General features: G+C 37.3%; 2 protein-coding genes and 1 pseudogene across 4 annotated transcripts in view; 2 read left to right on the top strand and 1 right to left on the bottom strand.

Moving 5' to 3' along the window:
• slc36a1 (solute carrier family 36 member 1) overlaps positions 1 to 3731 on the bottom strand; it is a 93263-nt gene extending 89532 nt beyond the window's left edge. Inside the window, exons 1-4 of one of the 2 annotated variants that reach the window (XM_079838219.1) lie at positions 3582 to 3731; positions 1311 to 1420; positions 635 to 746; positions 467 to 557 (exon numbers count right to left, since the gene is read on the bottom strand). In XM_079838219.1, coding sequence (XP_079694345.1) covers positions 467 to 557; positions 635 to 746; positions 1311 to 1338 — 231 coding nt within the window. In that variant the 5' untranslated portion in view covers positions 1339 to 1420; positions 3582 to 3731. The remainder of the gene's footprint in view (positions 1 to 466; positions 558 to 634; positions 747 to 1310; positions 1421 to 3581) is intronic. The other variant, XM_079838220.1, reaches the window with a different exon arrangement.
• Positions 3732 to 4233: 502 nt separating this feature from the next.
• atox1 (antioxidant 1 copper chaperone) lies at positions 4234 to 8731 on the top strand. Its single transcript, XM_079839121.1, has 4 exons — positions 4234 to 4586; positions 4757 to 4829; positions 5080 to 5235; positions 7856 to 8731. The coding sequence occupies exons 1-3, from the start codon at positions 4581 to 4583 to the stop codon at positions 5202 to 5204; spliced, it is 204 nt and encodes a 67-aa protein (XP_079695247.1). The 5' UTR covers positions 4234 to 4580; the 3' UTR covers positions 5205 to 5235; positions 7856 to 8731.
• A 2124-nt stretch (positions 8732 to 10855) lies between these two features.
• On the top strand, positions 10856 to 13782 carry LOC307140011 (annotated as a pseudogene). Its single transcript, XR_013818691.1, has 4 exons — positions 10856 to 10964; positions 11579 to 11640; positions 11829 to 12673; positions 13529 to 13782. The product of XR_013818691.1 is annotated as an uncharacterized misc_RNA (transcript).
• Positions 13783 to 20363: the final 6581 nt, after the last annotated feature.

Raw genomic sequence — 20363 nt, 5'->3', positions numbered from 1 at the left:
GAATTTTGTGATTTTTTTTCATATAAAAAATAATAATAATCAAAAGGATAAACAATGCAGATTTATTTTCACAGCCGCCTTTGCTCATATTTACCAAGGGTGCCAATATTAGTGGAGGGCACTGTAGTTATATTTGCACCCTATACTAGCACGAGCAGATCTCAGTCAGTGAAGACAACAAAAAAGCTGTTCTCTAACCAGAAGGCTGTACAAACATGAACAATCACTGTTTGTGCTGCCTGTTCAAAAACCTAAAGGTGTGGTATGTGTGGAAGTTCTTAAATATCATAACACTTATGAGAAACGTTAGATATATGAAAATGAAAGGCTAACACGATGTTGCAGATCAGGACATACAACAACTGCCACAATGAGGAAATAAGATAAACTAGAACACAAGACCAGAAGAGTTCAAAATAAAACAACATCATGACCATTCATCTCCAAATTAGATTTTCTGTCCTACCAGGAGTCCTGCATTCTTGACAGCCAGAGGCAAGCCGAGCAGTCCCGTGCCAATATTCCCTTTTAGTAAATGAATTATGGTCTGAAAAAACCTGAAAAAAAATCAAACAAAATTAAAATAGGTCATATGAACATAAAAGATTTAATAGGCGAAGATCACAGTGCTTACGAGGATCCTGTTCTTCCTCCGATCCGTTCATATTCTGTCTGCCGTGGGGAACCAGGTGAACGGATGGGCTCATCTTCAGTGGGGCTCTCATCTCTTCTAGAAAAGTCTGGGCCTAAGACCATCACACAAATATAGCTATTACATAAAAAGCACACATACACTACTGTTCGAAAGTTTGGCATTGGCAAGATTTTTTTATATTTTTGAAAGAAGTCTCTTATGCCCATCAATTTATTTGATCAAAAACAAATAAAAGCAGTAATAATTTGTAAAACATTACTGCCATTTAAAATAGCTGTTTTCGGTTTGAATGTATTTTGAAGTGTAATTTATTCTGTGATGGAAAAGCTGGATTTTCAGCGTCTTTAGTGTAACATGTTCCTTCAGAAATCATTCTAATATTATGGTTTGCGGTTTTCATAAGAACAGCATTTATTTGAATTAAAAAGTAACATTATAAACGTCTTTACTGTCACTTTTGATCAATTTATGCATCCTCCTTACTAATTAATAGTATTAACTTCTTTAAAAAAATCTTACTGACTTCAAACTTTTGAACAGTAGCGTACATTTGTTCATTCATTTATAACATTATCTTCCACCAAGCTTAACCAAAAAAACAAAACAAAACAACAGTCACAATCAGTGTCCCATATTGCAAAGGAAATTGGTTTACCATCCTGATAGTTGATATCAGAGGCCATGCTTGCTTTGGTAGGGTGTAATTTGCCACTGATAGCTTCACTGATCAAAAGCTTCCCTGCAGAGACGCTGCATCTACAGGAACTGTGATCGCAGACAAATGAACAGAGTTAATAGCCCTCCCAGAACACACGCATGACGCACAATGCCCTTTGTGTCGTCATATTTTTTATCATCTCTTGGGGCTAAAAGCAATACGAAGATTTCAAACATGCAAAATGACTGTGTGCAATCAACATTAGTTATATCTGACACTTTAATGTAGCAGTGAGAATTTCACAGAGAAGCTCAAATGAACTTTTGCATCATTCACAGCCACCATCTGTATAATTATGCATATAGAGAAAATTATGAGAAAATAATTATTAATGTGTTGTCAAATTGGCAGATGTGTATTATGTAAGCTGCAAAAAAATAGCACATAAAAGTTCTCTCTCTCTCTCTCATATAATACGCACACATACTAATATATATATATATATATATATATATATATATATATATATATATATATATATATATATATATATATATATATATATATATATATATATATATATATATATATATATATATACATACACCAATCAGGCATAACATTATGACCACCTTCCTAATATTGTGTTGGTTTGCTTTTGCTGCCAAAACAGCCCCACCCGTTGAGCACGGACTCCACTAGACCCCTGAAGGTGTGCTGTGGTACCAATATGTTAGCAGCAGATCATTTAAGTCCTGTAAGTTGCGAGGTGGGGCCTCCATGGATCAGACTTATTTGTTCGGCACATCCCACAGATGCTCGATTGGATTGAGATCTGGGGAATATGGAGGCCAAGTCAACACCTCAAACTTGTTGTTGTCAAACCATTCCTGAACCATTTTTGCTTTGTGGCAGGGCGCATTATCCTGCCGAAAGATCCATTATCCAGTCACCAGGGAATATCGTTTCCATGAAAGGGTGTACATGGTCTGCAACAATGCTTAGGCAGGTGGTACGTGTCAAAGTAACATCCACATGGATGGCAGGACCCAAGGTTTCCCAGCAGAACATTGCCCAAAGCATCACACTGCCACCACCAGCTTGCACAGTATGTCAGAAAGATGTCACAACTATTTGAAATTGTTCCAAACCACATATGTGGCAAGATTTGAGACAATTCAGCTCATTGAGTCATGGAGTAAAAGCTGTAACTGACACAAATTATAGATAGCCCAATTCTATTGCTACAGTTATCGGAGCATGAAAGCAACACTATATGATAATGCAAAGCAACTCTATTCAGTGCTGACACACATCTAAAATCAATATTTGACTTTGGAGTGGCCAGTGCTTAAACACATTTCCCATTGACTCCTCACTGTCTCTGTATGTAAAAGTCAAATCAAAATAAAAACAAATAAACGCGGGAAAAAAGTATTTCATGACCATGCAGTTAACTTGTTATTGAAGTAAATTTAATAGAATATTTGCATAAAAAAGATGCTCTAAATATAAGTCTTAACAAACAAAGTAAATCTACGGGAACAACTTATAGTCACAGTTTTAGGCTTTTTTAAAGCAATACAAACATCAAGAAACCCAGTACTGTATATTCAATGCTTCTCTAACAACTACTGGAACATTTTAAAATTTCAGACAAGGACATTGACATAGACTTGCTGTCTTATTAAGTATGGTAAAACTTTACAATAAGGTCCCATTTGTTAACATTCGTAAATGCATTAGCTAACATGAACTAACAATGAGCAATTCTCAAAGCATTTATTAATCTTTGTTATGTTCGTTAGTAAAATATAATTGTTCATGGTTTGTTAGTTGTTAGTTAACAGTGCATTAGCTTATATTAACAAATACATATTTTGCTCATAAAAATTTATTAGTAAATGCTATGTTGTAGAAGTATGTTAATTCTTAGTTCATATTAACGAACGAATGACACCTTATTGTAAAATGTCACGGAAAGTAACGATGTTAATGTAGTACAGAACAGTATATATTCTATTCTACAAGGAAATCACAAAAGACAAGTGTATTTTCATTTAAAGGGAGAACCTTTAGATCGTTCCCGACAGTAATCTGTGGTAATAAAGTGTAAAGGTTTAAAAAAAAAAAAAAAAAAAAAAAAGCAGTAATATGTCCTGAATTTCCCTTGCGCTGTCAGTGCTGTCACAACTGAAGACCTTGTATATGCTAATGTAATGTAGAGCTAGTAACGTTAGATTCATGAGATGACAGACTTGGACTTACCGTTAGCACAGCTGAATGATATACACCTACTATGTAAAGCTCATAAAATCCATGTCTGAACCCGGACATGCTATGAAAGCACAGACGCACACAAGTGAACGGACATGATATGATCCGAGTCTGCTCGCGTCTTCCTCCTCCTGCTGCTGTGCTGTCACATGACCATCAACACGTGTCGGTCAGCTGATTTCACTTCTGTCTGTAACAGAAAAAACAACAACAAACGTATCTAATGCTTCTGTGTTTCTGGTTTGAAAATGAAAGATTTTAACTTTTAAATTGTATCCACATCCCATGTTGCGCCTGTGGCAAAAGTAAAACGAACGTTTATTATGTTAAAACAATTTCGAGAGATCGCTATTGTTTGAGAATCTGCAATCGCATTCAGTGTAATTGGGCAATTCTTTCAACCATTATTTTTTATTATTTTTTAAATTGTTTTATTATATTTTAATTAATTTAATTTATTATTATTTTTAATGCTTGCATCAAGAAAAATGAGGCATTTAAAAATATGTATTGTACGTTTTTTATTGTACGCTTGTACATTATCCGAAACGTAACTCGTTGTTCCTGTAATTCTTCCAACCATTATTATTTTTTAATTGTTTTATTTTATTTCATTTTATTTTATTTTATTTCATTTTATTTTATGTTATTTTATTTTACTGCCTGCAGAGGGAGCGTCAAGCAAAAGGGATCATGTAAATTATGTATTGTGCGTGACTACTACGTGTTTATAGTACACTTGTATATCATTCGAAAAGTAACGCGTTGACTCGTAACACAAACGTGATATTTAGTATAGAGAGTTTTCGAAATATGGCTGCTTTGAGCGGATATATGTACGTTTAGTTGGTGGTTCAAATGAACGCTTGTCAGAAAATGTTAGAAATTAGGGACGAGCCCTAAACTAAACACGCGTCATCATCTGTAAAGCAACAGTCCCAGCAAAAGCGAGTCTGCAGATTTGAGCTCGCACAGACAATCGGATCGATCATGACGGTAATTTCACATTCAATCTAAAATTGAACTCGCAAAGATCTGCTGTCAGATTATTGGACATCCTAAATCACTATTTTCGATAACTTCGCTTACTCTTAGCTTTGTAACGTTAGCTAGCTTGTTATTCTCCCTTAGAATTGAATCAAATGTGTTTTCTTTCCTCATGACAGACTCACGAGTTTTTTGTTGACATGACATGTGAGGGATGCTCTGGTGCAGTGACTCGAGTGCTTAAAAAACTGGGTAGGCTTCTAAGTATTTCATATTTCAAACAGTCTCCTCATGTATGGCGTTTGAACTGTGTATGTTAACCTGTCATAACTATTTAAGCTAACTTAGATGTTTGTGAAAGTGAGACTACATTGGTTAAATACATCCAAAATGTAGCTTCATGTTCTTTTTTTTTGTGAGATGTGCTTTTTAATGTGGTGAACTAGTCAAGGTCCCTTTAAGCCTTTGACATAGTTCATAGTTCAGTTGTGTTTCTCAACAGATGTCAAGTTCGACATTGATCTCCCCAATAAGAAGGTCTTCGTTGAGTCAGACAAAGATACGGATGTTCTTCTGGAAACGCTGAAAAAGACTGGGAAAACCGTTACCTACATTGGTCCAAAATGAAATATTATATGCCTACATTAAAAACTATAAGGTGAGAAGGGGCTGTTTGAAATTCAATCACATTAAAGGGTAACTAAACCCTAAACCAACTTTTTTTAGTTAATGATCTGTAATAATGGGGCTTTATTAATGCTGTTCATTGATTCGAGTAAATGTTTTGACATTTGAGTATAAAGTGTTTTAATTCTATAAAATGTGGTGTAAAACCGCCAAAGTGCTGCCCTCTTAAGGTTGAACGGTGGCTACTGCAGTTGAATTTTCCTATTGGACGTTGTGGTACATCGTGACGTAGGATGGTACCTCCAACGGCTCACTATCCGCGCCCCTGGCACGAGCTCACCACGCCCTCAGAAATGTCTCCCCCAATCACACGATGAGAACGGCTTCAAGTTCACTCCAGTATGAACTGTCATGTTACATGAAGTAAACATTATGAATGAAACTCACTTGACACTTGCTTTAACATTGTATTGAAGGAAATACGGTTAAATAATGCAGTTGTCAGTACACGTCAGGCTTTTCTTGAGATATTATTGCCGCCCGTCATGTGTAACGTACAGATAATTTTCATACATGAGACGCACTTTCAAACCCTGACACGCAAGTGGTTGCCGCGGACGCAGATAGATTAGGTCAGTTCTCTTGCGCGGCTGCTTCACTAGCATCGTCGGCATCGGGAGTTAACGCAGTTTGAGCAGCGGCTCGCATTGATAAGGCTCCGGGTTTGTATCTACAGACAATCCACCCTCCTCCACTTCAGGTGAAGGTAGGAGAAATGACCGCTCTGTTGCAAAGCTGGCGTCACTCCAGTCATTCTCCATCTCTACGACTCGCGAGTCAGACAGCTGTCAATCAACCCGTTACTGCGGGTCTCAGATGCACACCCTCCGCTCAGCCCCGCCCTCGGTTCGTCCCCTCTGTGTCCGCCGGGCTCTGCCCACTTTTCCAGCATTTTTTGAAAATTGCCAGTGGGTGGAGTTAAGCTCTGAGCAGGGGTTTAGTTACCCTTTAATTGCAAAGTAGTACTATTGATTCAACCTATCTATTGGCCAGATTAAACATATTAACTGATTATGTTATTGTAAATGGTGGTACCTGGTCTAACTAATTAAATAGTGATGTGTTGTAATGTTTGATGTGATTAGGCTTCTTTAAAGGGTAACTAAACCCCTGCTCAGAGCTTAACTCCACCCACTGGCAATTTTCAAAAAATGCTGGAAAAGTGGGCTTTTACGGTTTTACACCATATTTTATAGAATTAAAACACTTTATACTCAAATGTCAAAACATTTACTCGAATCAATGAACAGCATTAATAAAGCCCCTGTATTACAGATCATTAACTAAAAAAAGTTGGTTTAGGGTTTAGTTACCCTTTAAACGCACACCATTGAAAACAACCCTTGACGTTTTTAGTCAGACAGGATTTACTTGAAAGTCCAAAGTTATTTAGTTTTTTTTACAATAGGCTGTAACATATACATGTCTTACTTTTAGTTTCCATCCTCCTGCTAAGCGTCCATTAAATCAGTGTTGCCTCTGCTTTCTAATGCCCTAATATGCCTGGATATATTCTTCTTAAGTTTTTATGATCGCAAATACACAGATCAGGCATAACATAATGATCCTAATATTGTGTTGGTCCCCCTTTTGCTGCCAAAACAGCCCTGCCCCGTCGAGGCATGGACTCCACTAGACCCCGAAGGTGTGCTGTGGTATCTGGTACTAAGATGTTAGCAGCAGATCCTTTAAGTCCTGTTAGATGCGAGGTGGAGCCTCCCTGGATCGGACTTGTTTGTTCAGCACATCCCACAGATGCTCGATTGGATTGAGATCTGGGGAATTTGGAGGCCAAGTCAACACCTCAAACTCTTTGTTGTGCTCCTCAAACCATTCCTGAACCATTTTTGCTTTGTGGCAGGGCGCATTATCCTGCCGAAAGAGGCCACAGCCAGCAGGGAATACCGTTTCCATGAATGGTCTTCAACAATGCTTAGGCAGGTGGTACGTGTCAAAGTAACATCCACATGGATGGCAGGACACAAGGTTTCCCAGCAGAACATTGCCCAAAGCATCGCACTGCCTCTGCTGGCTTGTCTTGTTCCCATAGTGCATCCTGGTGCCATGTGTGTGTTCCCCAGGTAAGCAACGCACACGCACCCGGCCATCCACGTGATGTAAAAGAAAATGTGATTCATCAGACCAGGCCACCTTCTTCCTTTGCTCCGTGGTCCAGTTCTGACAGGGGTCAGCATGGGACCCCTCAAGAGCTGCAGTTTTGGTGATGCTCTGACCTAGTCGTCTGGCCATCACAATTTTGCCCTTATCAAACTCCCTCAAATCCTTACGCTTGCCCATTTTCCTGCTTCTAAGTTTACACATCAACTTTGAGGACAAAATGTTCACTTGCAGCCTAATATATCCCACCCACTAACGGGTGCCGTGATGAAGAGATAATCCATGTTATTCACTTCACCTGGTCATAATGTTATGCCTGGTCTGTGTATATTTCAGGTAGTGAAGCTCTCATTTTTATTCTTTTCTTCCTTCTCATAGTGGTGATTTTGCCACAAAGAAATATTTCAGTTGAGATTACCTAAAGGGGACACGTGTTCAAATCTATTTTGATTAGTTGAACCATGTTTTAAAAGGTCAGAATCATGCTGCTTTGAAGATTATGAAGTGGGACCGTACATCACACATCAGATAAATCATCGCATATCTTCGGGACCACTGAAGGAGATGTTCAGCAGAGCATCATGAAGAGTGGCTATAAGGCTGATTTTGTTTTGTTTTTATGTCAATTATAATAATGTTGAAAAGAAATGTAATCTTTTACAATATGGTTGTTTTCATGCCACACTTGTCTGCTTGGAATGGTTGAAAGTATCCAGATGATAATTCAAATAAAGATTCCTGTTTAAAGGGAAACAAAACTTTGTGAATGTTTGGTGTTTGTCTATAACCAGTGTTGTTTTAGTATAATTGAGATGATTTTATAGTTTTTGATAATAGGTTTTTATTTTTATATTTTACTTTTTCATTTTAGTTCAAATGTGTGTTTGTCATTTTTATTAAAATTTATAGTTTTTATATCAAGTTCTATATCACTTTTTTTTTGTTTTGTTATTTTATTACATCAAGTTAAACTAAATGAATTGCCTTAGCAGCCTAAATAGTTTTTTTAAACAACTTTTTTTAAATGTTTTTATATATTTTATTTTATTTCAGATGATGTTTATACTATTGCAAGTAATGAAAATAGTTTTTAATGGTTTTATTTGTAGTTTCAGTTCAAAATAAGATCTCAGTTTTGTTTTGTTTACTTGAGATCAATATATTTCAACATATAACAGATTATGTTATGCTTAATGCGTATAAATATAATTCTGGCACTTTCAACTTGATTGTATTTCCGTCTTCAGTGTTTTTTTACATAACACCTTAAGGTACCTAATGAAGTAATGCATCTATTGGTTACAGTAAATAAATAAAAAAAATCACAATTTTACATTTGTGAAGCACTGATTTCTGTCAGTGGGCTTTTATTTTTAACTGGCCTCATTGCACCAGTAGGGGGCAATGTCACCCTTTCAATAAAACATACATTTTCCAGGCACGATTTTTTTTAAATTCAGTGTGCATGTTTTTTCAGCCAAAAATGACCCCTTTGGTGGACTGAGAGATGCATATATTCATGTATTTAAATGGAAGAATAGAAGATATTTAGAAGAATACATATAGATAATAGAATAATTAGAAGTAGAGTAATAATAATAGAGTAGGGTTAGTTTTACATAATACATTTTAATGCGAAGGGAAAATTAAACACTTCATCTGAATTTTAGTTTTTTTGAGGATTGGTTGAAGTTGCAAAAATTAATTTAAGATCCGTTGCAGACCCCCTGTTAAAGATCTCTGTTAATGGGATAGTTCACCCAAAATTGAAAATTACCCCATGATTTACTCACCCTCAAGCCATCCTAGGTGTATGACTTTCTTATTTCAGAGGAACACAATCTGAGATATATATTAAATAATATCCTGGCTCTTCCAAGCTTTATAATGGCAGTGAATGGAGAATTGGATTTTGAAGCCCATAAAAGTGCATCCATCCATCATAAAAGTAATCCACACAGCTCCGGGGGGTTAATAAAGGCCTTCTGAAGCGAAGCGATGCATTTGTGTAAGAAAAATATCCATATTTAAAACTTTTTTAACTAAAATAACTAGCTTGTGACAGACGGCCGAATGCATCAATTTACGGTGAAAGACAAATGCGGAGGTGCAGAGGATAGAGCAAAACAAATCACCGATCAAAAAATTAGAAGTCTAAAACGAGAATTTTTAAAAAGAAATTTCAGAGATCTTGAGTTTGTTGCCCAGCTCTATTTGTTTGAATCGCATGAGGAGTCGAACATACATCGCGTCAGGGGTTACTCTTTTGGTGTAAGTCGAATTGTGTGGGCCTTCTGCCAGGAGTTTTTTTTTTTTTTTTTTTTATAAATATGGATATTTTTCTTTCACAAACGCATCGCTTCACTTTTTTTGGGCTTCAAAATCGAATCCTCTATTCACTGTCATTATAAAGCTTGGAAGAGCCAGGACATTATTTAATATAACTCCGATTGCATTCGTCTGAAAGAAGAAAGACATATACACCTATGGCTTGAGGGTGAGTAAATCATGGAGTAATTTTCATTTTTGGGTGAACTATCCCTTTAAATGTAAACTGGATCTACAGTACATCACATAAGTTAATCATGTACTGTATTCTGTTGGAGTGCAGTTATTCTCATACATTAGATACTGCCCTATTGATGAAGGCAAAAGCCCATGGACAAAGAAAACATTTCTGAACTTTTTGAATGCAAAAAGACCAAAAACCATCAGTTTTAGTTGATGGAACTATATGGATGAAGTCAACTAGATGCCCTGATGCAGTGTTGTTGCAATCCATAATAGCTTACTAAGAGGAAAAGAAACTGATACTCAATGGAACACTTACGGTCATGGACACACCCAGAAAATGTGCCATTTATATGCGGCTAACCATCAGCATTAGAAGCGACATCAGAGGTAAGGCACCACTTTGTCTATGTGTTTTGGTCATTAAGCCTAGAAATCCCAGAATAACCGGTGAAATTATTTTATACTGTAATAGTTAATGTTATCTAAAATGTCTTCTTGGTTTTCATGAAATTAAAAAAGCTTTTAGTCAATAGCACTGTATAATTCTGCAAAGTTCTTTGCCCATTTCCTTCCTGAGTTTCTCATGCCTGTTATTTGGTCAATTTATTCCAGTTTATTCTGCCTGTCTCTGCAGCATTGTTTAGCCTCAGCATTATAATGCTGCGTTCACACCAAACGCGAATTGAGCGTCAGGCGCGAGTGATTTCAATGTTAAGTCAATGGAAAGGCGCGTTGACGCGCGTCTGGAGGTCCCGCGGCGCGGAAGCCTGCTTGCTGCTGTCACGTGGTAAAGTGACGTGTATGAGAAACCCTGCATAAATTAAAAATAGTACTATTGTGTCACAAAATGTAGTTTTAAGACTTTTTCAGGTGGGAATGTAGTTGTTTAAAGCTCAAATCTGTGGTTTATTTATAAAGAGAGCGCCTATTTTAAAAAATAATCTTGTGTTTTTGGAGTTGTGAGATCCAGGCGATCACCGGGCAATCACTGCTCATAACCCCGGCGAAGGCAGCCTTTCCTCGGCCAGTCCTTCTGGCGTCTGCCGCTGGCTCTGATGTCCTGTAGTGGTTCGTTTTGTGTAGATCTAACGGCCGAGCTTTGCTCTCATGAATCTATAATTTGTTGTCTGCCAAATCGTTTTGACTGAGGGCAAAGAGAAGTTTCATAACTTTATATTTTAAGGATATTTAAACATACATGCAGTGAAGATAATGTAGGAGTTGCCTGGACCACATTTGTGTGGCTATTCATGCTTAATATATATTTTTAATGAAAACGAAAAGAGGCAGAGTGGTGTTTTATGACATATTTCTCCTGGAGTGCCTTGAACGCGCGTCAATTTCGCTTCAAATGCTCGATTTCTACGCGCGTCCAATTCTCTGCGGACACGCGAATGCATTCAAAATGTTCGCGCGTGAAACTAGACGCGATTTTGACGCTCAATTCGCGTTTGGTGTGAACGCAGCATAAGAAGTTTGCATTCTATTGAATTTGACTTTTAATATGCATCGCCTGACTGTTTTGTCCACGCTTGAGTCATACAAACCTGTACAATCTATACCTGTACTTTGAACCTCATCTCCAATCATCTGAAGACTGATAATGTTGACATATACTCTTTACAGGGAAAAAAAACCTATACACTGTACTCACTTGTGCTACTTTTTTCCTGCCTCTTCAGCTTATTGGTTTAAGGTGTGTCCAAGACAATTGATCTCTGCTCAGACTGAATTTGTCATAGAGGTAAGTAACATAACCCTAACCCGTCCTTAACCCTAACCTATACCCTGGCCTGAATGTGATTATTTAGAAAAATGTTCTAATGTAAAATGTACAGTGAACATGTATTCCTCCTTATCGACTTCCTTCCCTCTTTCTGCTATTCTCTTTCCAAACATGAAAACTGTAGATTGATTATTTTTTGTCTTTAGGCTTAAACATGTGGACAGAGAGTGACTTGGGTCCAGGTGTGTCGTGTCTCCAAAGCAATACAGAGCCTGTGGATGATCAAATATACCGAATGTATCATGGCACTACTGAAAGAGCAGCAGAAGATATCAAAGACTCTGGCTTTCAGCCATCTGAAAATGGAATGCTGGGATGTGGCGTCTACCTCAGCCGAGACCTTAACAAGGCCAGCAGATACCCGCTTGATAAACCAAGTAAGAGAGTTGTTATTAGAGTGAACGTCAATGTTGGGAGAGTGAAGAGGATCGACAAAAAACATCATCCACTGCAGAAAACATGGCATGATAAGGGATACAACACTGCCTGGTGCCCTCCAAAATGTGGGATGGTGACAAGTGGTCTTGAAGAAGACTGTGTTTGGAATCCGGAGCGAATCACTATTATTGACGTGATTCCACCAAGCCTTCAAAACACTGTTCAAGCTGATCCAGTTGAAGATAAAGAATACACAATGTTTTATGGCACATCTAAGGAGAATGCAGAAAAAATCAAGGCTCATGGCATTTGTCAGTCTAAGGGCATACTTGGACGTGGAGTCTACCTCAGCCGAGATGTAGAAAAGGCCTTTAATGTCCCTACGCATTTACCTATGCATCAGAGAAGTGTTCTGAGAGTGAAGGTTAATGTTGGAAAAGTGAAAAGGATTGACTGTCAAGGTGATCCACTGCAGAAAACCTGGCATGATGATGGGTATGACACTGCCTGGTGCCCTCCAAACTGTGGGATGGTACGAAGTGGTCTTGAGAAAGACTGTGTTTGGGATCCAAGACGAATTACAGTCATTGATGTAATTCGCCCAAACTAAGGAGTATGTTATGTTTGTTAGCTGAGCGATGTAAATCCTATAGCCTACTGTATTTTATCCTAAAATATATTGTTGTATTGAGAATTTGATCATTATACAATGCTCTGACCTTTTAAGTTTTGTGTCATATAGGCTATATTGGGCTACATACCTTTTAATTTTTGACACTACTTGTTTATTCATTGCTAAAAACAAACATGCATAGTATAAGTTGAGTAATGCTTTATTTTTTGTATTTTATTTAAATAATATTGATTTTAGTAATAGCCTAGTGTAGGCCTGTTATTGTAGTTATATTTCTGAAGCAATGTAAAATCAAAATGAAAAAATTTGAAAAGTATGTTAATATGCTAAATAAAGATATAATAAAGAAAATAAAAAAATTTGTTGTTTTCTTGTCAATGTTGATCCATATGTCTCTTACCTGGAAACTATATTTAAATGGTGACTTTATGAATAATTATAAAATCTATTATAAAAAACAGAGGTTGCCTGTTCAGTTCAGAAGTCCACCAACACGACACTGAACACTTAATTATTAAAGAGCAAACAAACCAAGATTGAACTGGCGCGCAATTTAATCTTCGTGGGTGTGGCCCATAGAACGTAAAAGGTGTGGCCTGGTTGGCTGCAGTGGAGTGGTGACGTTGCTTGAATAGTGATGATTGTCGACGATTCTAGGAAAGTGAAAGTAAAAGAGAGGGCCGGGGAGGCCGGGGAGAAAAAACACACATCCAACAGCCAGAATCAGAATTTCGCAGTGGAATAGTACATATTTTCATTACGTTTTATAGCAAGTTGTGTTTAAAGCCACACATACTAACGTTAGGGTTGCCACCTTTGGTGTGGCAAAATAAGGGACACCCGTTCACAACCCCCGGAATGTTATAAGAGTAAAGGTCAATGTTGGGAGAGTGAAGAAGATTGATTATCAAGGTCATCCACTGCAAAAAACCTGGCATGATAATGGATACGACACTGCCTGGTGCCCTCCAAACTGTGGCATGGTGCGAAGTGGTCTTGAAGAAGACTGTGTTTGGGATCCAAGTCGGATTCAGATCATTGATGTAATTTACCCAAAAGGGCAATGTGGTGATAACTGTTAAAAAGAATAAAACAACAACATAAAATAGATAGAAATCGCAAATGTACTGCTTCTTTTTTCATGTTTTTTAAGAATAAAAATGTCTTGTCAAATGAATCACTGCATTGAGAATTGCAACTTCTATAAGTTATCTTTTTGAATATTTTGCATATTGCACTTACATGCCAGTTCAAATTCAAGGCTAAAATCCAAAAAGCAAGGTTGTTACTGAGGAAATTACTGTGAAATATCATTAGTTCAGTTGATGTGGTTAAAAAGGTAAGAAAAAATCAGATAATTTGATTCATAAGATGTTTTTTATTCAAAGCAATATTGTGGTCCATAGCCAATTTCAGCTCCTCATTTCAGCTCCTCACACTGACGCATGTCTATTCTATTTATGTCTAATCTACACTGTAAAAACTAATTAGTTCAGTTTACTTAATTAAATTGTGCAAACTTGTTGCCTTAATTCAATTAAGTAAGCATTACTTAATTGCATTAAGTTGTTCTTACTTAAACCGTTTAAGTTTTGTCAACTTAATTCTATCTGGGATCTGAGGAAGTGTTCTCCCAGAGTGCATTGTGGCATGAATAAATTAATTGCTTCGTTTTACTATTTTTGGCTTTATTTTACTATTTGTATTTTGTCAGTATAACCCCAATAATGACAGCAAGTAAAATAATAAAGGTCATATTAATAATAATAATGTAAAAAAAAAAAATGTAATCCTTGTTACCATTGTTGTGTTTTGCATGCTGAATGTTGAAGTCTGTGTGTGACACACTCGAATATGGTCAAATGATATTGTGACAAACATAGAGGGATTATATCAACTCAATTAAAAGGTTATGCCGTAAATATTAGCAAAAATATGTTAAAAGGTCATTATTTGATATGAAATATAGTTATGTTATTTATCATTAATGGACAAATATATACATACACATATATACATATATATACACATATATATATGTATATATATATATATATGTATATATATATATATATATATATATATATATATATATATATATATATATATATATATATATATATTACTTCCCTTGTTTAGAAATCAATTTCTTGTTGCATTGCTGCATTAATAGGAAGTTAATTACTATAATATGAATGAAGTTCCAAGTGTCCAACCAAAGGGAACACTAATCACAATAATGGTGAGAAGAAGTGGAGGAAATGAGTGATAAGTCTACACAAAATTGCCTCAAAAACACTTTGCCCGCCCGCCCGTCCGCCCGTTTGTTTTTTTGCTTTGGCCAAATGGTACTCAAACCAGTCAAGTAATGTTTACCTGAGTTTTCTAAGTAACGAAGGCATAGCATGCAAATATCAGATTACTTACTTGTTTTAAGAAGGTCAACAAATTATTGGACATTAAGTAAAGTTTACTAAAAAAGTCTTAGTAAGAACAACTGTTGGATTTTACAGTGTAGTTATGTCATTTTCAGAGTCCATAGTTTCACGTTTATATTTTCTCACTGGGTGGGGACAGTTAATAGTAAACAGTGTTTTTCAATGGCATAGTGTTGTGATCACCCTTTGTGCTTGACAAAAGACCTTATAAAAATATATTGCATTTACTGGTCTGGACTGGAGTGAGTTTCTAACTTGCCATCATGATGTTAATCACATATATTTTTCTTTAAAAAAAAAAAAAGTAAATTAATCATTGAATGTGTTTATCTTATCTGTTAGAATCATATCAGAAGAGTTATGGGCCTATTTATTGGTCATTAAACTGATTAAATGTATGGGGTTTCCAGTCCTGTAAATCAGAAATGAAAATTAAATTATAGGAAAATTGTGTAAAATAGATAGTTTTTATTTTAATTGCAGTATTAATTAAACATATAATCTAAAATATAACAATATAAATATGAAATACTATATACATTAAATTAATTCAAATAATTCAACAGTCCAATTATTTTATAAAGTTAATGTTAAACTGCATCAGTGCAGTTCCTGATTGTTTTTATAGAAGTTTGATAACATCATACCTAGTTTTCTTTTCAGAATGATCAATAATATATTATATGAGAATCTCTTGGATTTTGGATGTTGTAGAAAAGAAAAAAGGCAACATGGCCATAATCTGATATCCTTTAATATTATAAACATAAAATCAAACAAATGTACAGCATACGCTTTACACATTTCATACATGCAGGTGTATTCCACAGAAGTAAGGGTCACAATCACAAGAGGGTAACAAAGAAATGCCACACAAGCCATTTAAATGCGGTCATCAAGTAAGAAAGAATTACAATTAGCAGCTCAAGGGCCGACGTTTTATTATAATACAAATAACTGTGCAAACTGCTGTACATCTTGTACTTTAGAAATGGGTGTTTGCTGGATACCAATATGTCCATAGCAAAGTTTTGTGTATTATCAGCTCTGTAGGAATACAGATCCACAAAATATAAGTGTGTTCTCATTGATGTAGAACAGGTTCTTACCCGAAAAGAATCTGAAAGGGTGAATCAGTGACTTGCTTTTCCATTGTTCAAGCTGGTATAATTGCTGAGGGTGTAGCTTATAAAAGCACAGAGGAGATGTTGACAGGCAATGCAGCTTTGCTAAACCAGGGCCGTCATCACGGGAAAACAACTGTATATCTGTATAGTGTCTCTCTCTATATATATATATTCATTTACTGGTGAAACAATACCATTTAACTCCAGAAACAGATCCCAGTCTGAACAGAATGCAGCAGTGTTGTAGGCCTATTTACACATCACACTAAAGAAAAGACAAGAGTAAAACTGTCTTCAGCCATGCCAAGCTTGCCTGGTTTTAAGAGATGGAAACCGAGATGGAAACTCACTCATGCTACTGTGGTGTCACACAATTGATCTTTTGTTGTGTGGGAAGGCTAGATTGAAAAGAGAAAATGCAAGGAATGCTCAACCATCCTATAGTGACTAGAGAAGCCTTCACAACTGTAACTATGAGTGTCAAAAAGATCCCCAGTGGTTCCCACCGGCTGGATAGTGAATGGCAAACAAACCCACTGTATAGGCCTACAACAAGGATACAAGAAGCTTTTACATTAATGCTTACTTCTGGAACAAGGAGCCAGTCTTCACTTTTCTTTTTCTTTGCATGACAAATTAAGTATCACCATGCATCTGCAGTACAGGGTAAATCCTTGATTCCTATCAGGAATTTTGTCTCAAGCCCATTTATTTCTTGGAATTCATTTGCCACTGTAAGAGAATGACTGTGTTTTCACTGTGATACTGCAGATCAAGTAGAGGCCAATAGAAAGCTTAAGTTACTGTGATCATGTTTATATTTGGCAGGCAACAGAAGAGAACAGAGATGGTGAGTGAAATCAGATAACACTTTATTGATACACGCAGAGGTCAGTGGGGAAGTAGAAGAAACACAGGTGACTCTGAATAATCAAGATGCATTCCGTATGGTAGACAGAGTGTAATTTTCGTGTTCATGTTTGCAGGAACTGAACCGGAGATGAAGGCTGAATCAGTGGATCCTCGAGGATGGCAGTTGCAGACGGATGACAGAACACAGAAGACAGGATGAAACGACCAGGCAAGTGTTTCGGATAAGGATAGCCAAAAGGAGTCGTGCCGTAAGGCAAGACCCCAGACACTGATGTAAGAAATGGTGTTGAATGTATAGGGCGAGGGCGTGCTGATGAGGAAGTGCAGGTGCAGGGAATCAGTATTCTGGTGACATGGGAACGAGTGGGTGCTGGTGATCTGGTGCTGATTGAGGTGTTGCTGACTCTGACAATATTATTATTATTCATTGGGTAAGTGGGACAAAATCCCAGCCCCGCCTTACAATTTTTGTCTTGTTTGAGAAGTCGCTTCATTCGAATATACACTATATTGCCAAAAGTAATGGGACACCCCTCCGAATCATTGAATTCAGGTGTTCCAATCACTTCCATGGCCACAGGTGTAAAAAATCAAGCACCTAGGCATGCAGACACTTCTACAAACATTTGTGAAAGAATGGGTCGCTCTCAGGAGGAGCTCAGTGAATTCAAGCGTGGTACCATGATAGGTTGCCACCTGTGCAATAAGTGCATTTGTGAAATGTCCTCACTACTAAATATTCCACTGTTAGTGGTATTATAACTAAGTGGAAGCAACAACAGCAACTCAGCCACGAAGTGGTAGGCCACGTAAAATCACAGAGCGGGGTCAGCGCATGCTGAGGCGCACAGTGCGCAGAAGTCGCCAACTTTCTGCAAAAAAGTCAATAGCTACAGACCTCCAAACTTCGTGTGGCCTTCAGATTAGCCCAAGAACAGTGTGAAGAGAGTTTCATGGAATGGGTTTCCATGGCCGAGCAGCTGCATCCAAGCCTTAGATCACCAAGTACAATGCAAAGCATCGGATGCAGTGGTGTAAAGCACTCAAGAGCAGTGGAGACTGGAGTGTTCTCTGGAGTGACGAATCAGCCTTCACTGTCTGGCAATCCGATGGACGAGTCTGGGTTTGGCGGTTGCCAGGAGAATGGTACTTGCCTGACTGCATTGTGCCAAGTGTAAAGTTTGGTGGAGGGGGGATTATGGTGTGGGGGTTGTTTTTCAGGGGTTGGGATTGGCCCCTTAGTTCCAGTGAAAGGAACTCTTAATGCTTCAGCATACCAAGACATTTTGGACAATTTCATGCTCCTGACTTTGTGGGAACAGTTTACGGATGGCCCCTTCCTGTTCCAACACGACTGTGCACCAGTGCACAAAGCAAGGTCCATAAAGACATGGATGAGCGAGTTTGGTGTGGAGGAGCTTGACTGGCCTGCACAGAGTCCTGACCTCAACCCGATAGAACACCTTTGCGATGAGTTAAAGCGGAGACTATGAGCCAGATCTTCTTGTCCAACATCAGTGCCTGACCTCACAAATGCGCTTCTAGAAGAATCGTGAAAAATTCCCATAAACGCACTCCTAAATCTTGTGGAAAGCCTTCCCAGAAGAGTTAAAACTGTTATAGCTGCAAAGGGTGGGCCAACTCCATATTAAACCCTTTAGATTAAGAATGGGATGTCATTAAAGTTCATGTGCATGGCAGGCGTCCCAAAACTTTTGGTTTCCAAAAGTCAGTTCCTGGGATTGTTCTGCCATACATATTTTTTTCATTAAAACTCCAAAATATGTTATGTTACCGAAGTAAAATTGGTTGCAAACAGTGATTCACACTGAATTAAAGGCACAATGTGTAATTTTTTGCCGCTAGTGGTCGCTTATTCAAAACAAAGGATTAGCTTCATGGCGCATGGATTTCACGGAGCTATTAGTAGTCCGCAGACGACAGCCTCCGCTTTTTCCGGTCATGCGCGCAGTGTTCTTTTTATCATATTACCTACATTATAGTGTGTTGAACGTTATTATGAAAGACTTTGTTCTTTATTGTGACTTTATTGTGAGACACTTGTTGCACATTGCAGTAAGTTTGATCGATATTAGACATGGTAAAACATGGTACTCGCGGTAAATCATGAAAACGAAATTTAAACAATAAGACTAAACGTGTGGAGCAATATAACGATTCGTTTTCTGTCGATGAATATATCCAAACAGTAGCTCACCTGTCTAATAAAACATAATATATTAAAGTGTCTTTGGTGTTTCCATGGTTTCTACAAAATAAAATGTGAAATCAAGAGTAACGCAGGTATGATGTCATTGATAGGCGATGCACAGACATGGTCCGTGTCCTGGCTAAAATCGCTTATTTCTCTGGATTTAAACATTGCTAGAAACGTTTGGGATAATGTAAGTACACAAGTCAACAAAATATGTAACATTGCTCTTGTGGTTTTTGGATATTTTAATCCAAAAATCTTACACATTGTGCCTTTAATATAAAGTATACTGTGGAGCTGCTACAGAAATATAAACATGACAGTTCTCAGACAGCTTTAAATGATGGATGGATGTAGAATAAAGTCAGCCGTACCTTAGATGTGTCTGTTTGCCATCAAAATGTTTTACAGATAGACACAATATAAGGGCTTTAGGCTCACTGCATGGGAGTAAATATGTAAACTTCACTTTTACAAAACTTCTAGGTGTGTCAAAAGTATTGTAATTCAAAATCAACAACATACTGGAAAGATTTTAAGCCTTTAATGAAAGTTGAGTTAAATGCACCATCTAAGGCCACAGCTAAGCCTTCGGCTGAACAGCCTGCAGGGTGACTAGATTCATAATTTCTGTTAGATTATTTCACAGAACAGAGTGACAGACTATAGAAAATAAACATATTTTGTTTCAGTCTGATCAAATGGTCATCTACAGCACCAATTCTTCAATATTTTCATATAGTGTGGTGATTCAGTATCAGACACCAGTTTAAACTGCAATGCAAGGCTCAGTTTACAGCACAAAATGAAGTGAGCAATAGCCTAAGGACAGTGGCTAAATCTATTCCTTAAAATGTTAAACTTACAGGCTCAAACAGAGCTTTTCCTGCACAAATGAACTGCTACTGTATCACAACATGCAGTTCAGGACTGAGCATTCACGTGGTCCTGGCCAAGTCCAGTGTCAAATAACTCCTGCTCTTGAATATTTTTATTTTTTCCCCTTTGGTACTGAA

Source organism: Gobio gobio, assembly GCF_949357685.1.
Source record: "Gobio gobio genome assembly, chromosome: 16".
Classification (NCBI taxonomy): domain Eukaryota; kingdom Metazoa; phylum Chordata; class Actinopteri; order Cypriniformes; family Gobionidae; genus Gobio; species Gobio gobio.
Note: the sequence above shows the minus strand (reverse complement) of the source record. Positions and strands in the feature narration are given on the sequence as shown.

Excerpts from the sequence above, each read along its gene's own strand:
- atox1 (XM_079839121.1), top strand. Across the intron at positions 4,830-5,079 it reads TCGAGTGCTTAAAAAACTGG|ATGTCAAGTTCGACATTGAT; the intron begins GTAGGCTTCTAA and ends GTTTCTCAACAG.